The sequence below is a fragment of the Eucyclogobius newberryi genome, unplaced genomic scaffold (assembly GCF_026437365.1).
Source record: "Eucyclogobius newberryi isolate DKJ021-1_F unplaced genomic scaffold, fEucNew1.0.hap1 SCAF_17, whole genome shotgun sequence".
Classification (NCBI taxonomy): domain Eukaryota; kingdom Metazoa; phylum Chordata; class Actinopteri; order Gobiiformes; family Gobiidae; genus Eucyclogobius; species Eucyclogobius newberryi.
Window position 1 is genome coordinate 12243700 of NW_027315801.1, and position 18407 is coordinate 12262106.

The window sequence follows — 18407 nt, forward strand, 5'->3', positions numbered from 1 at the left end:
CATGCACCAGTATATGCACCAGTATACGCACCAGTATACGCACCAGTACATGCACCAGTATACGCACCAGTATATGCACCAGTATATGCTCCAGTATATGCACCAGTATATGCACCAGTATATGTACCAGTATACGCACCAGTACATGCACCAGTATATGCTCCAGTATATGCACCAGTATATGCACCAGTATATGTACCAGTATACGCACCAGTATATGCACCAGTATACGCACCAGTATACGCTCCAGTATATGCACCAGTATACGCACCAGTATATGCACCAGTATACGCTCCAGTATATGCACCAGTATACGCACCAGTATACGCACCAGTATATGCACCAGTATACGCACCAGTATACGCACCAGTATACGCTCCAGTATATGCACCAGTATACGCACCAGTATACGCACCAGTATACGCACCAGTATATGCACCAGTATACGCTCCAGTACATGCACCAGTATATGCTCCAGTATATGTACCAGTATACGCACCAGTATACGCACCAGTATATGCACCAGTATACGCTCCAGTACATGCACCAGTATATGCTCCAGTATATGCACCAGTATATGCACCAGTATACGCACCAGTATATGTACCAGTATATGCACCAGTATACGCACCAGTATACGCACCAGTATACGCACCAGTATACGCACCAGTATATGCACCAGTATACGCTCCAGTATATGCACCAGTATACGCACCAGTATACGCACCAGTATATGTACCAGTATACGCACCAGTATACGCACCAGTATACGCTCCAGTATATGCACCAGTATACGCACCAGTATACGCACCAGTATACGCTCCAGTATATGCACCAGTATACGCACCAGTATACGCACCAGTATACGCACCAGTATACGCACCAGTATACGCACCAGTATATGCACCAGTATACGCTCCAGTATATGCACCAGTATACGCACCAGTATACGCACCAGTATATGTACCAGTATACGCACCAGTATACGCACCAGTATACGCTCCAGTATATGCACCAGTATACGCACCAGTATACGCACCAGTATACGCACCAGTATACGCACCAGTATATGCACCAGTATACGCTCCAGTACATGCACCAGTATATGCTCCAGTATATGTACCAGTATACGCACCAGTATACGCACCAGTATATGCACCAGTATACGCACCAGTACATGCACCAGTATATGCTCCAGTATATGCACCAGTACATGCACCAGTATATATACCAGTATACGCACCAGTATATGCACCAGTATACGCACCAGTATACGCTCCAGTATACGCACCAGTATACGCTCCAGTATATGCACCAGTATACGCACCAGTATACGCACCAGTATATGCACCAGTATACGCACCAGTATACGCACCAGTATACGCTCCAGTATATGCACCAGTATACGCACCAGTATACGCACCAGTATACGCACCAGTATATGCACCAGTATACGCTCCAGTACATGCACCAGTATATGCTCCAGTATATGTACCAGTATACGCACCAGTATACGCACCAGTATATGCACCAGTATACGCTCCAGTACATGCACCAGTATATGCTCCAGTATATGCACCAGTATATGCACCAGTATACGCACCAGTATACGCACCAGTATACGTACCAGTATATGCACCAGTATACGCACCAGTATACGCACCAGTATACGCACCAGTGGACTTCTGCAGAGGGAAAAGCTGTTGAATTGGGGCAGACAGATGAGTAAAGTATGTTTTCCCGCTGCAGAACAGAACAAATGCGTACATATGGTAATGAATGACACGGGCACTTTTGGTTGAGTGCTTTTCAATATCAGACGTGTGAGTGACAGCTTCACTCATCACAGGTACAAAACATTTAAATGGAGAAAGAAAATGGATTGTTTGGATTCTGGGTCGTATTGTTGTCAGGAGCGAGGCAGGAAGCAAGTCTCTATGGGATCAATAAAGTTCGATCCATTTCTTATCAAAGCGCCGTTTGCTTGTTTTGGAGACAAGACTGGTTCCATGAAAATAGAAAGTTAAAATATACTTCAGAACATTCTCCGTGCAGATAAATAATGTTTTATGTCATACTGTGCAATATTATCACCAAAGGAACAACAACAAACATTTTCAATCATTTAGGCCAATTTCGGTAAGGACACAGTTTTGTACATTTTCAGTGCGACAAAATATCCTAAACAAACATTAAAACATACTTTTTGGGGGATACAGTGAATAATGTTAAACTAAAAAACCATGTATCTCATTATTTATTTTGCATTAGCTCAATAACAATATTCTGACAATATTTTCACAGTGCATCAGGAATGTGCTAAAATGTGCCTGTAATTTTAGGTTTAAGTATTGAACAAAACATGACTGGTTAATAACATTAACCTCAAAAGTGCAGAAATATCACTTATACTATTGTTGCCACATGTCTCTTCTTAAGAGCATCTTTATATTTTTAATTGAAGTTGGTATACACAATATTCATACATTTTGCACACAACATTTGCAATTGTCAGATATCTCCTGCTTCTTTTGAATGTTTAGCTTGATCCTTTTATTTCCAATGACCTTAATAACGCTTGTAACCCACGCAATCTCCAGCACCTTTCCCTCTACTATGTTGTAGTCACAACCCAAGCAACGGTAATAAGCCTGTTCACCACGTCTATTTCATCTCCCGTCTTGTTCCATATGGCCACAAATATATAGGCAAGATTATTTATTCATCCATCAATCCAAGCAGAACAAACCATGTCGTCAATTATACATGCTGCAGAATCTCCCCACCTCTGTCGCAACAACAACACACCGAGGTGGCAGAAAACAACCACGACCGACATGTGCGTTTGATATTGTTTGACATTAAAGCGTAGATTAACACAGGAGAAGTGTCACAGCCCTAACTTAAACATCTATGAAAGAATGACTTATTTATGGAGGTGGAACGAGTGCAGCCGCTGTGAGATCCGGCACAGTAAAGCGCTCATCTGTGAAGAGCACGTGAGAGCAGGAAGGGTTCAGTTATGTTCAGACAAATCAATGGCTTAGATCTGGTGGAGTGCACATTGTTGTGATAGTAAAAAGGATATCTGGAATTCCCATAATGCAACATACGCATCCCATGATGTAACATACGCAGCAGTTCCGAGTCTTTATCTTCCAGTGACTATTTTTTACCGACCTATCCAAGGGTTTCAGAGGGATGAACATCTAGCACCGTTGCCATAGCAATCTTTTCAATGGGCAAAAAATGAATTGGAAGCTGACATCCATGAATAAAGTGAAATATACAGTGGTTTCATGATTAAAGGTGCACTGCGTAACATTTTTCTTGGAGAGAATTGTTGAGTTTTCCACAGTTGTATGACATATTTAGAATGGATTTCATTAAGGTTGTTTTTATGTCTAAAAAACACCTTGAAAACATATTGTATATTCTTACTGTGAGTGGGCACGCATCTCCACAGATCCAACCTGTAACTTGGCCTGGCGCTGTCACGTTACCTTTTGTTTCCATGGTGATTGACAAGTTTTATGCTATAAGTACACTCTCTGCGCACCCACCACTAGACAAGTTAGTGCACCTTCAATAAAGATGGTATAGACTATTGAGAAGAGTTTTTTGATCCGTTACAGCCATATCGATCCAAATATAAAATACTTCCAAAAGAAAGCTAGAAATACAAGCAATTGACATGACATCTTTTCATTTTGATTCCTTTGATTCACTGTGAAACTTTGGAGACACAAATTTGGACCCCATGGAACCAAAACAAATGAAACTGGTATTTTTTATGTCGTGTAGATGGAAATACTGAGCGTTCGACAAAGATCGTGATTGTTGTATGACATCACATTTTAGAATCCAAGAGCAGTTTATTAGAATTTTGCCAAAATATAAAAATTGTGTTCCTATAGGTTTTCACTATTCTTTTTTTTTTTTTTTGCAGTGTTACTACGTATACTTTAAATTAACAATATTCTTATGATCAGTAATAGAAACAACACATCTCTGCGCTCTTCTTTTTTTTGTTTTTTTTGTTGATTACTACTAAATTCTAACTGAGAAACATTCTTTTGAACATTCTCTTACCTTTGTTTAGACTCACAACAATAAATAAGGTATTGGCCAATAAGAAAGACAAGGCAACACATCGTTTTCTTTCACGACCTGTAGAACATCCTTCTCCAGCTGCAGTGCGTAGTCCACATTATCGATACTTTTCTGTCTGGCTCTCTCTGAACTCCTGGCTGACATTTTACGTCCGCACAGTTCTCCCTTTCCAAATTAAGCTCTGTGTTTCCCCCCTGGCCAGGACGCTTGGTCTCCATGGTAACATCAGGTCCATTATAAGTGCAATAAAGAGCGTTAAATCACCCATCTGCCACTGTGCATCACCTCAGCGGGGCCATTACATAACCCTGCAACCCACAAGTGTATCCTGTTTTAAACTATTTTATTTTCTGCCTCTGCTATAAATCACACAATGCACAACGCAACATAACATCATAATATATAACGTAAATGTTGTTCGGATCATGGTTTTATTCTCTATACTCAGACTCCAAAACATGCACGAGCTGACAAAAGGTTTAACGCTCCATCAGGGCGTCCTCAAGCACTTTAGCTTCATCTGAGTCAAATTAAGAGATTAAGTCTGAAGGCAGTGGCAGTCATTGTGTGGGTATTGTAGTGTTTGTACTCATTAAATGTATTTAAACCTTTTCTCTAAATAAATGAATGACTAATCAGTTCATGAAAAAGACGACTAAAAGTTTAATCAATTTAGTTACAGTCCGACTATTTCTGCGATTTACTTCATTATCATCTGTCAGAATAATTAAAAAATAGTACTTTTACACTTGACGAGTCCTCAAAATATATTTTGTCAGAGGTTTTTGGGTAGAATATAAAATATAAATAATCTTAGAATAAAATAAAAATAAATAATGAATTGCTATCAATTATATAGTAATAATATAATATGAACAATAGGCAAAAAGTAACATATTTTAATATTATGTGTATATTACATTTTTTTTTTTAATTCTATTTGATTTTTGGTAGTGTTTTAATTGAGTGTTATGTGTGGGCCCAGGAAGAATAATGGGATCCAAATAAATAAACAAACTTGGCCTGAATAAATCTAGTTGAGTCAAAACAACATAAATAATATTTTAGTTGTTTTGACTCAATTAGATTTATTAGTATATTAGTATATTATACTAAAGTCAATCCATTTACAGTTTTTTACGATTGAATAAACACAATTTTGATTGTTTTGTTTAGCAAAACCCTACACACAATTAGCACAACCACAAACTCAATTAGCAAAACACCTTAGCTCCTTTGCAAAATTAACCACTCTTGTAAAAACTCTACACTAATTGATCAAAACCATATTTTCTTACCATATGAAACACACATGTTGCATATGACTTAACTATGTTTGCACCAGTTACTCACTGCTGTGGAAAACCTTAAACACTTTCGGCTAATTCTGCTTCTAAGTGCATAGAGTCGTATGGGTGAAGTACACTTGCAAAACATGGCTCGGATTTGCACAACTGGAAACACAATGTCTGCTCACACTTTTTGCAAAACAACACACACAGTGAACACTACACACACTTGTGTGCATCACTGTAGACACCACACAGGACACAAGACGAATGCTGTTGACAGTCTAATTTATTTTTTCCCATATACTCAAGCCAACATGGCGAAAAAGAAAAAAATTCCCAGTTTTCATGAACATTACATTTTATCCAGTACAAAAGAGAACCCTCCCAAACTCCTCCCCCTCTTCCTCCTGCTTGAAGTCTTCCTCTTCCTCTTCCTCTTCCTCTACCTTTACCTCGACCTCTGGCACGGCCTCTGCCTCCTTCTTCTCCTTCTCCTCTTCCTCCTTCTCATCCTCACTCTTTCTCTTCCTTCCATTTTGGTTCAGTTTGGTGAACTCACACGCTGCATTTTTATAGTGCTTAAACCTGATATGGTGTGTCTACAATTAAGCGATCTTGTGTTTGGTCACCTAATGGCAGTGTTCAATGGATTGGCACATGGGTGTGGTCATTTGACAGTCAGTGCTTTATAATTGCAAAGAAGTGACATTTTGATAAACTTCTGTGTCTAAATACATACAAGTGTGTTCAGTGTTGTAAATCACTGTGTGTGTTGTTTTGCACAAAGTGTGAACTGACTCATTGTGTTTACAGTGGTGCAGATCTGAGGCCGAGTTTTGCTCCTTGAGTGTAATTGGGCTAAACTTTAGATTTGAGTGTTTATTCAATCGTAAAAAAACTGTCAACTTTTTGCGGCGTGACAGAGGCAAACACTGACCTCTAGTGGCCGTGTGCGGTTAAGTAGCTCTGACAAATGACTGTTTTGGAGTAGCAGTGAAATTAAAATCATTTGTCACTGTGCAGGTGTTTACGCGCTACGGGAAGTGCTACACCTTCAACGCGGGCGGAGATGGACGGCCGCCTCTCATCACCACCAAGGGAGGCATGGGCAACGGCCTGGAGCTGATGCTGGATATTCAGCAGGACGAGTACCTGCCCGTGTGGGGGGAAACCGGTGAGACCAATCATTCTCCTACTTGTATATGGTGGTCTGGAATATAGAGCTGTATTCAAGTAAAGACTTGCCCAGAACATTGACTGATCAACTAAAAGGGAGCGTGGGAAAAGATCTGAAAAGTTTTAGTATCTCACACAGAAACAGCCGTACAGTTGCATCTTCAGTGCAGTGCAGATTAAACTGTCCACGCCAGATAACTCTGTGTCTTCTCTTCTTCATTTGACCTTTTTGTAGATGAGACGTCCTTTGAGGCTGGGATCAAAGTTCAAATCCACAGTCAGGACGAGCCCTCCTTCATCGACCAGTTTGGGTTTGGAGTTGCCCCTGGATTTCAGACTTTTGTTTCTTGCCAAGAACAAAGGGTAAGTAACATTACTGTAAAACTATTTGATGCAACATCATAATATTATACAGGTTTTTAGTGTTTAATTCATTGCGCTGGAGCAGGACAAATACAGCCTCATCCTTTTCCCTTTACTGTGAAAAGCAAATAAAAGAGCCAGTTCAGCTTTTGCCATGTATTTTTTATAACAATAGCAAAGAGAAACAAAAGAACAAGAAGCAGCGAGGAAACAAAACAATTATATTAAAATAAATCAAGTCTGGCATAATGTCCCTCGATGTATTTGTCCCATGTGTTGTTGAATTTTTCAGTTTTCAAATTGAATGCAGATGTCAGTTGTTAATTGACTCTTTTTACTTCTTTGTAATTGTCTTTTGTTCTGCTACCAGACGTACTACTCCAAATGTATCCATCTATTGAATCCATTGGAGTCGCAAATCTATTGTTTTAAAGCCAAATGGGATGTCGCAGTGCTTTGTAAATCTCAATCTAATATTTCTGAGCGGTCAGACAAGCGTGGACCCAGGGCTGGCCCAGCCTATAAGCGAACTGAGCAGCCGCTTAGGGCCCCTGAAGGCTTGGGCCCTGCGTGGACCAGTAGAAGTGAGCGAAGAACATTAACAACAATGCAAAATACATAAAACTCTTATTCCTCATGTTTGCGGATTTACTGGATTATTTTCCCTTTATTTCTTCAAAGTTTAACACATGAACGTCACAGTAAACTACAAAAAGTAATAGATATTATTTCCCAAAAAATAACTGCCCATTCCCGATGGTCCACAGTCAGAGTAAAAATAATAACTAATTTAACATCCACCCTTAATGACAGCAGCTCTTAACAAACTGCAGTAAATATTTCAAACTTAAAGGACCTTGTTAACAGGAAAGTTTATGCCACATAGCTATAAAGTCTGTTTATGTTTATGTTTTTATGAGACTATAGAATAAGCCAGTGTTCTGGCTCTGGCTCTGAATCTTAATGCAACACCTGCACTCACAAATGCGATGACAGTAGCACTTTATTTACATGACATTAAGCCTGAGCATTACACTGACGGAATGCTGTGACATCCTCATAAAGCTCACAATGAACAAGCAACCACTGAACTTTTAGTGCCAAAGAAATTAAAGGTTTGGCAAATAACTTTAGCCAAAAGCGCGTTACACTATAACTGCTGTTTTCTCTCTCTCTCTTTACTTCCTTTTCTTTTGATTAACAAACAAACTTTCTGCATTTGCTTTTCTGCTGTTCTTGTTTTTAAGATTGTCCTTAAAATTCATCTCAGTATGATCGAATAGTTATATAATATTAATACCTACTGTTTTTGTATGAAATTTTTTTAAGCAGTTTAACAAAAATGGTGGGTTAAGATACCTTCTATTTACAACAGCCTCCTCAAACCTTGGTTGAAATCTCAAACCCAGTCGAATGCTTCTCAGGTACAACCTGGCTCACGCTAGATTGATAAAGTATGTGTAGAACTTGAAATTGAGTTCCATGCTGGAAAGACGTCTGCTGAAAATGATCAGAACATACCTCATGCTGATTGGTCGAGCATTGGAAGGCAGAGAAAACAAACCTGTCCACAAATGCACATGGACATTTTTTTTTTTTCAAAATAAATGTTTTTTATGCTAAAATAGTTCGAAATACATGTTTGTTTGTTTGTTTGTTTGTTTGTCTATTTTGCTTGGTTTATTAGGCCCGAGCCCCAGCAGGGCGGAGGGCCTATTGCTCCCGCAACGCTGCGAAGGCAACTGTCTGTACCCCGTCGCCCCTGGCAAGTACAGTGAACTAGCCCATGCCGAAGGCATGGATCATGCATACTTACTCCTGCTATGACAGAAATAGTCAACAATGAGTGAATGGGCATAGCCCATTCACTCAGCGCTGCATTCCGCATTCAGCGCTGCATTCCTCCAAAAACCCTCCTGGCATCGTCCTGTACGCGAGAGTCCATGCCACAGGCATGGGCCATGCTTGTATCTGCTCAAATCAATGGAAGTCTATGGGGAGTGGGCGGGGCATCCCGACGGAATAGGGAGTGACGAGCGCGTAAGCGCTCGTAACGATGATTCCACCCCATGGCGGCATCGGAAAGGCTTAGAGCTTTCAAACGATGTATCATTTGTTGTTATCGTGGAAACGGCTATATTGTTTTTGCTAAAAATATTATTATTAGGCCCGAGCGCCACAAGCTGGCGAGAGGCCTATTAGTCTCGTAAGGCCGTGCAAAGCACGGCTGCGAAAGTGCGCACGTAGTGCGCACGAAATCGAGCGCGAAGCGCTCGCCCACTTCCAAACACTCACTAACGCACTCCTTCACTCATGCACGCCCCGTGCATACTAATTAGTAGTAGGAAAATGGAACATTACCGTTGTAAACGGGCGAAGCCCGTGCAAAAGTGCGCACTAAACGAGCACTTTACATTGAGATATAAAGCACTCATTTGCGCCAAGTAGCTCACGAATACGTTCCCCATCTCTTGCATGTTCCGTGCATACAAACATGTAATGCAAAAATTTAACATTATTACTGTATAGAGGGCCAAAAACACAAAGTGGGCGGAGCCCACTCAAAATTAATGAAAGTACCCGTCAGTGACCAGGGACCCACACCATGAGGTAGGAAAGCGCGAGCGCTTTCCGAAAATGTATAGTTTATGATATTTGAAAAATGGGAAACATTGTTTTCGCATCGGAATATTATTCTTTCTTTCTTCTTTCTTTCTTTCTTCTCGGGACCAACCCCCCTATTTTTCACCCAGTGAACATTGACGAAAAGTCACAAAATTTGCACACCTCTAAAAATCGTGCCTCTCTACATTCTGGCTATTTCCCTTTTCTAAAATAAAAAAAATTGGCGCGTCAGCGCCCCAAATGTACCAAAAATGCATTGAGAGATAGGAAATGACCCAAAAAAAATCTGATCGTAGAATCATGAAATTTGGCGCAGAGGTAGATGGTGACAAGAGAAGTAAAAAATATTATTACGGCAACGCCGTCCACCCAACCAAATGTCGGCCATATTGGTTCAAAAATGGCTAAGCAGGACTCGGGAGTTTTTCCAAACGTCGTACTTTTACGAACTCCTCCCAGGGCGTTGGCTCTAAAAAGCTGAAATTTGGTGAAAATGCTACTGAGGAGTGGGACATCAAAAGTTATTCAAATTACATTGATACCTGTCACGGTCTCTGTGCGACGAAGCCGCAAACTTTAGCTAGACTTTCAGAAATCTCCTAAATTTAACATTTCTGCCGTTTGCGCAGATAAAGTCCGAATTGCGTCAAATTAGAATCAGTTGTTAAACTCTTTGCGCTAAACGTACTTGAAGTGAACTAAATTAATTTGGCACCACAGCGCCCCCTACAGATTTTATATGGAGGTTAAATGTTTAGTTTTGCAAAATTTTCCCCTTTGTTTTACCATCAAAAAGCTATTTTATTTTGAATTCTTGGCAAATGTGAATAACTTTGACGGTTCACCCCTGAAGATGAGTCTCACCAAATTTCAGGTTTATAGGGCTAACGCCCTGGGAGGGGTTTGTGAAAGTCTAAAGTGTAAACATGTTCTGGTGATTTCCCCATTGGAATAACATGGGAGGTTTTGGTCATCGCTACGGCAAAACCATAACAATTATGACATGGGTCTCATTGACTTTTTTGATGGGGATGCCAAAATTGAGTTGTGTGTCAAATTTCATAAAATTACGCAAAACTAAACATTTAACCTCCATATAAAATCTGTAGGGGGCGCTGTGGTGCCAAATTAATTTATTTCACTTCAAGTACGTTTAGCGCAAAGAGTTTAACAACTGATTCTAATTTGACGCAATTCGGACTTTATCTGCGCAAACGGCAGAAATGTTAAATTTAGGAGATTTCTGAAATTCTAGCTAAAGTTTGCGGCTTCGCCGCACAGAGACCGTGAGAGGTATCAATGTAATTTGAATAACTTTTGATGTCCCACTCCTCAGTAGAATTTTCACCAAATTTCAGCTTTTTAGAGCCAACGCCCTGGGAGGAGTTCGTAAAAGTACGACGTTTGGAAAAACTCCTGAGTCCTGCTTAGCCATTTTTGAACCAATATGGCCGACATTTGGTTGGGTGGACGGCGTTGCCGTAATAATATTTTTTACTTCTCTTGTCACCATCTACCTCTGCGCCAAATTTCATGATTCTACGATCAGATTTTTTTTGGGTCATTTCCTATCTCTCAATGCATTTTTGGTACATTTGGGGGCGCTGACGCGCCAATTTTTTTTATTTTAGAAAAGGGAAATAGCCAGAATGTAGAGAGGCACGATTTTTAGAGGTGTGCAAATTTTGTGACTTTTCGTCAATGTTCACTGGGTGAAAAATAGGGGGGTTGGTCCCGAGAAGAAAGAAAGAAAGAAGAAAGAAAGAATAATATTCTGATGCGAAAACAATGTTTCCCATTTTTCAAATATCATAAACTATACATTTTCGGAAAGCGCTCGCGCTTTCCTACCTCATGGTGTGGGTCCCTGGTCACTGACGGGTACTTTCGTTAATTTTGAGTGGGCTCCGCCCACTTTGTGTTTTTGGCCCTCTATACAGTAATAATGTTAAATTTTTGCATTACATGTTTATATGCACGGAACATGCAAGAGATGGGGAACGTATTCGTGAGCTACTTGGCGCAAATGAGTGCTTTATATCTCAATGTAAAGTGCTTGTTTAGTGCGCACTTTTGCACGGGCTTCGCCCGTTTACAACGGTAATGTTCCATTTTCCTACTACAGCCTCCTCAGCCTCTCCATCTCTCTTCACCTCCACTGGATTTTCCACCACATCAGGAGAGTTGGCAGAGTAGTGCAGCACCACATTTTGAGAAGCAGTGACGTGTGTTACGTATTGTTCAATGGGTTGTAAATAAATTTAGCTTTGGAACACTATATTTTACTTAAAATTATTTCTGAATGGTTTCAATATTTTGTATTATTATTTTCAGGAATCCAATCCAACTTTATTTGTTTGGCACATTTTACCAACACAAAGTCTCCAAAATGCTGCACAGAGTACAAAACAAACACAAGCAAAATATGTAAAATAATAAAAGACACAGAATAAATGCACTTAAGAAGTTTTTTTTTTTTCAAATCTTCACACATTTTATTTTGAAACATAAATAAATATGAAAAAAGTCTGGATTCATTATTTTGAATTATAATTTCCTTGCTTGCTGTGCAGAAGAGAAGCAAACACTGACCCCTAGTGGCTGCGTATGATGAAGGTGACAAACTGGAGTGAAATGAAAGGTTTTGAGCTCTTGTATTGTGCCCTGTGCAGCTCATATATCTGCCTCCGCCCTGGGGCGACTGTAAAGTGACACCCATGGACTCAGACTTCTTCGACACCTACAGCATCACGGCGTGTCGCATCGACTGTGAGACGCGTTACCTGGTGGACAATTGCAACTGCAGAATGGTGCACATGCCAGGTACAGTGTGAATATTGAGGGTAGAAATATTTAGATTTATCAGTATTGACGCCATAAGAAATAACAATCATATTATGTCTATGATTCAAGAGATATATTGTTTTGAATTGTTCATTGCTTTGGCACTGGGGAAAGAGTTTCATCTCTCTGAAACTCTGATTTTGGTTGTTAGAAATATGATCAAAACGTTAAAGTAGTCGAATAAAGCCTGGTGTGTCTTGTGCTGTGTCTGCAGGAGATGCACCTTACTGCACTCCAGAGCTGTACAAGGAATGTGCTGATCCTGCGCTCGGTGAGGAATATCCACTTTCTTTCAGAGCTCTTATTTTTAAAGTAGTACCACAGAAGGTTCATGCGACTCCAAGTTACACGTCAGGTCTGTGGAGAGACAAGCCCACTCACAGCAAGGAAGGAAGCATGTTTTTCAAGTTTTTTCTTGTGCAATAAATACCTTGATTTCAGTCTATTCTTTGCTGAAATATTCCACGATGAGGCATACGTTTAAAAAAAAGCACCTGTTTCCATTTTTTACAGTCAAACTATATTTATTTAGACTAATCATCAAATTAAGGTTATGTTGCTCTGCCAAATATTATAAAATCTATATTTGACTATTTCTGTACCAAAATTGTGGAAGTACATTAAACTGTAACTGCAATAGATTTAACAGATTAAAGATGTAGCGGTGGTTTAAATGTTTTTGGGTAAATGGCTACATTGTACCAACTCTTTTTTTGGATAAATATTGTTAAAAATTGTTAGTTAGAAGTCTAAACTGTTTTACTCCTCTTTAAAGTTGTTGAGTGCTCACTTACGCCTAAATGAAGCCCAACATGAGACGCTCAGATGTATAAATAAACTCTCGTGCAGACTTCCTGGTGGAGCGGGACAATGACTTCTGTGTGTGTGAGACGCCCTGCAACATGACCAGATACAACAAAGAGCTGTCGTTTGTCAAGATCCCCAGTAAAGCCTCAGCCAAGTATCTGGCCAAGAAATACAACCGCACCGAGCAGTACATCAAGTAAGTACAGCCGACAGTCACTCCACCACGAGCCCGTCTGCTCAAAAGCACAAAGGTTATTTCAGTATTTGGTGACTTAAAAGTGCACTATGTCACTTTGTGTAGTCCGATAAAACATTGAAATAATTATTGAAACTTGTAAATAATAAATCTTGCATATAAAATCTATCTGCTAATTATTATATTATATTAAATGTCATTGTGCTCTTTGTCTCTTCAGGGATAATTTACTCGTCCTGGACATCTTCTTTGAGGCTCTTAATTATGAGACGATTGAACAAAAAAAGGCCTATGAAGTGGCTGGACTTTTAGGTATTCCTTTTTATTTTTAGCTTTCACAGATGCCAAGATAATGATTTGTAAACTAATAATTTTTCTTGTTTTTAGGTGACATTGGAGGGCAGATGGGCCTGTTCATCGGGGCCAGTATTCTCACCATTTTGGAGTTGTTTGACTATCTGTATGAGGTGAGGCCATAACTTTAACCACCTAATTGTTATTGATGCATATAATATCTGGCAAACTTTATCGATCCAGACAGGAAATGACTTATTATAGTGATCATCTTTTCAAATAATTAGGTTCAACAGTAATCGAAGTCTGACAAAGGCTTGGTTTGATGTCTGCAGATGAGACATTTTAGGATTTTTTAAAATATATACGTTATTTCTTTATTTACTGAATGATTGATTTGAAGAAATGTGAAAGTCGGCATTGAAAGAGCAATTTGAATGTGTAGTTGTGGTAAATCTGTGAGACAAAATAAGACAAACACACATTTCTCTACTTCCCTGTCTCGACTCCAGGTCCTAAAGTACAAACTGTGCCAGTGCTCTGATAAGAAACACAAGCACAGCTCCAGCAGTGACCAGGGCACCGTGCTGAGCCTGGGCGACGTCAAGTGTCACGTGACCAACTTTCACTAGGCCACGCCCTTCTTGGCTCCGCCCCATCAGCCTGTCTGTGGCCCGGGAGCAGCTGTTTATGTCTCTGTGGACTTTATCACAGTGAAGAAGGACCTCGTCTGGAGCTAATCACTTTGTTATCGACTGTGTCTGGTTCTGGAGCCGCAAGGAAGCTCTGAAAAACTGCACAGAAGAACGAACGACACGAGTCACGATCTGCAGTGTAAATACTTGTGGGCTCCATTAGCTATTTAAGATACAGTGTTGTTTAGGAAGAGGGTAAAACAAGTGCTGAAATGTGTCAGCTGTTTGCTCATTGTACAATCAGTCATGCCAAGTTTTTCTATCAATGTTTTCTTTTTGTTTTTTTTACAGTTACCATCATTTAATATTCTGACATATTCTTTAATTGAGCTACTGGTGCATTATTTCATTTAGTTTGATTTGCTTAAAACTTTAAAACATTCCTTCTCCTTAGATTTACTACCTCGTTTGCCGCATCCATCGTCACAGAAGTTTGGTCTTTTCAAAAATATTACGACATCTAATTGCGAATAAGCAAATTGGTGCTTAAATGACAATCAGTCAAGATTACAGATGCACTTTGTAACTTTTCTGGTGGAGGGTCTGTTACCTTGTTACCTTGTCTCCATGGAGATATGTCTGCTTTGCCTGGCTGCAATGTTCCACAGTCTGCATTTAAATTACAGCGCTCAAAAGTACCTTTCAGACACATATTTTGCTGTTGTCAGGCTCAACTCTCAGATCTGAGCTGTAACTTGGCCTAGATACGTTGTGGGCTCCTGGGCAGAGCAATAACATCGCCATGGTGACAAGCAGTTAGTGGGCCCTAGACCTGAAACGTTCTGCAGATTAAAGGTCCACTGCATCTGACGCTTTAGTGTCGGGTTTGGATGATAATGTGTGAACTTATGTTGCTATAAACAGGCCTAGATTGTAAAATTTTTCCAGTTTTACAATTTATTTTATGATGTAAGATAAGATAAGCTTAGTGTTTGTTTGTTTTTTCAGTTTCTGCTGTTAACGAATTCACAAACCATTTTCCTAACTTAAAGTGCCTATGACAGGTTTGAAGACTCATTCAGCTAAAATGCAGTTAAGATTTATATATCTTAAATTTTGCCCAAAAATATAAAACAATTCTCCCAGAACAGCTATTTTTTTAGGTTTATAATGTAACTTCCTGTTTGTAATTGATGACATCACACTAGGAAATTACCCAGTAAACACTGGGCAAAAACTCATCTAAGGTCACAATCTTGTTTTTTATTTGACAAATGAAAATATATGAAGGTGACTTTATTTAGTTGAATTACTGTTTAGAGGGTCAAAAAAGTAGTTTATTTTGAATAAATTATGCACAAACTTTAACTGGAATGAATGTCCCTGGTGTGATGTCACACACATGATTTTTTTTACCAAATAAATACCTACTCATTTGGTGTAAAACTATCATTTATATGTATAACAAGTATAAATACACCAAATAAAGTCCAAATTAGAAAAGTGTAAAAACCTGTCAAACGCCCTTTAACTTAAGCCTAACTGTTCAGAAATATGCTCTTTTTAAATCACCGCAGACGATCCCTCTGCACCCGATACTCTAACATGAACCCTTCTCCAGATCGTGAGCAAGGTTCATGCAGCGCTGGGGAATTAATGAAGTAAAGACTACAACTTGATATAAGTGTATGATATAAGTGTATGATATAAGTGTATGAGAGGAAACCTTTTTGTCGCTTATCTTTTTTCCATTTTGTGTTTTTACAATCAAGCACAACCATCACCAACTGTAATTTACTGTAAATATGTTTAAATATGGAAGGATTCTATATCTGCTTGGTGTGTCAAATGTATTATTGTGTTTGATAGACAGTTTTGAGTAGATCGTTTCTTTACATATGTGTGAAGTCAGCCAGTTCCAGCTAATTTAACAAATGACAAAATAAGCTGCTCATTCTTTTTATGTCGTTTCAAAGTAAAATCCCATGCTTCTAAACAAAGTATAGTCTGTTTGATAAAAGAATAGCATTGATGTGGTCATTTTTTTTGCTGCATGAGTTCCTCCAAAACCAGTGCGAATGACATGCTGGCTAATGCAGTTTTGTGGTGTATGGGAATGTCAATAACTTACAATTCTTTAAATAAAAGCTTTACATTCTGTTGTAGCTTTGAGCCTTATTTTATCGCCATTAACTTAGTAGAGACGTATATAGACCAAAAAGTTGCCTAAAAAACAAAAAAAGGACTACTTTTTGCTATGTAAGCTGAATTTCACCAGCGTCTGCAGACAGTGTTGCTGAAGTGCAGTTTTGTTTCCTCCTCTGTCCCACAATCCTAACCATGTGTTCCTACCTTGACTTATTTTCACATGGTTATGACTCTGCAAAAGAATATGTTCATCACAGGTTTAGTTTGTAGGCGATCAACAAACTGTAGGCAAGTTTAAGTGGGGAAATTTGAGTGGGACAGACTTGGTAATAGGACACAATATTGTATTTTTGTGTCTGTGAGAAATGTTCCCCTCGTGGTGTTTCTAGGCTAAAGATTGAGTCACATTACACACTGTTGATTTGAACTCAGACCTGCTCGTCTCCAGGGCCGGTCTTACCCTAGGAGCAAACTGAGCAGCAGCTTGGCCCCCGTAAGTATGTGAATCTAATGTACGTATAATGCAGCTAACTACTGTGTTCTGGCCTGTAGTGATTCATCAGTGTTTCTATGTTGATGTTGGTAACACAGTTGGTGGATGTGATTGCAGCGAATCATTAATAACACCAGATTTGTATTTATTCTATTCCAGGTAAATGCTCTTTACATCATGAATTAACTTCAGACTGAAATGTATAACAAAAATAAATTTAATTGAGTTGAATAACCTATCTTCTTCTTCTTCCTCTTCCTCTTCCTCTTCCTCTTCCTCTTCTTCTTCTTCTTCTTCTTCTTCTTCTTCTTCCTCTTCCTCTTCTTCTTCTTCTTCTTCTTCTTCTTCTTCTTCTTCTTCTTCTTCTTCTTCTTCTTCTTCTTCCTCTTCTTCTTCTTCTTCTTCTTCTTCTTCTTCTTCTTATTCCTCTTCTTCTTCTTCTTCTTCTTCTGCTTCCTCTTCCTCTTCTTCTTCTTCCTCTTCTTCTTCTTCTTCCTCTTCTTCTTCTTCTTCTTCTTCTTCTTCCTCTTCTTCTTCTGCTTCCTCTTCCTCTTCTTCTTCTTCCTCTTCTTCTTCTTCTTCTTCCTCTTCTTCTTCTTCTTCTTCTCCGTCTTCTTCTTTGATGTTTCATGGCGGTTGGTATCCAAGTGTTAAATTACTGCCACCTACTATAGTTGTACGTCTTCTTTAGTTGTACGTCTTCTAAGCACCTGCTCCACGCCACACTGTCAAAAAATGAAATAATAAATAAATAAAATGAATAAAGTGAAAGAGAGAGAGAAAGATAGAGAGGGAAAGAGAGAGAAAAAGAGAGAAAGATAGAAAAGGAGAGCAACTTTCTTCTTGTTCTTCTTTGGTTGTTGTTTTTTTATGGCGGTTGGTATCCAAGCGTTACGCCCCACGGAATCCACGTTTTAAGATGTCACGTGCATTCCATTCCGCTTGATGACCTACCTCTTTCTCTTCTCTCCTCTCTCTTTCTCTATCTCTTTCTCTCTGTCCCTTTCTCTCCTATTGATTATTATTTATTTGTATTCATTGATTAGAGTATAGCGTAAAACACATACTTTGAAGACGTCCAACTACAGTAGGTGGCGGTAAATGGACCTTTTCGGTTGGCTGCCTACCGCCATTAAAACAACAACAACAACAACAACAACAACAGAACAACAACAGAACAACAGAACAACAACATACTTAACTATTTTGATCCAGGTTTGAGCCCAGTTAAATCTGAATTTAGAATTAGCACCCTACAAGTTCCTGACTCAAATGGTTTAAAGTCAAGTGTCAAGTAAACCCCAGTGCAGTAAATTCAAGGGCCCCTAACACTCATTTGCCCAGGGCCCCCTAAAACCCTGTGCCGGCCCTGTCTTTCACCCAAGTCAGTGAGTCAGTGTGTCTCTGCAGACTCCACACAG

At 39.4% G+C, this 18407-nt stretch overlaps 1 protein-coding gene across 1 annotated transcript in view; it reads left to right on the forward strand.

Annotated features, from left to right (window-relative positions):
* The window catches only part of LOC140362896 (acid-sensing ion channel 1-like), a 71511-nt gene extending 56895 nt beyond the window's left edge, over positions 1–14616 (forward strand). Inside the window, exons 3-10 of the mRNA XM_072449179.1 lie at positions 6429–6579; positions 6817–6944; positions 12242–12392; positions 12628–12684; positions 13263–13416; positions 13637–13728; positions 13804–13883; positions 14223–14616. Coding sequence (XP_072305280.1) covers positions 6429–6579; positions 6817–6944; positions 12242–12392; positions 12628–12684; positions 13263–13416; positions 13637–13728; positions 13804–13883; positions 14223–14342 — 933 coding nt within the window. The 3' untranslated portion in view covers positions 14343–14616. The remainder of the gene's footprint in view (positions 1–6428; positions 6580–6816; positions 6945–12241; positions 12393–12627; positions 12685–13262; positions 13417–13636; positions 13729–13803; positions 13884–14222) is intronic.
* The last annotated feature ends 3791 nt before the right edge of the window (positions 14617–18407 follow it).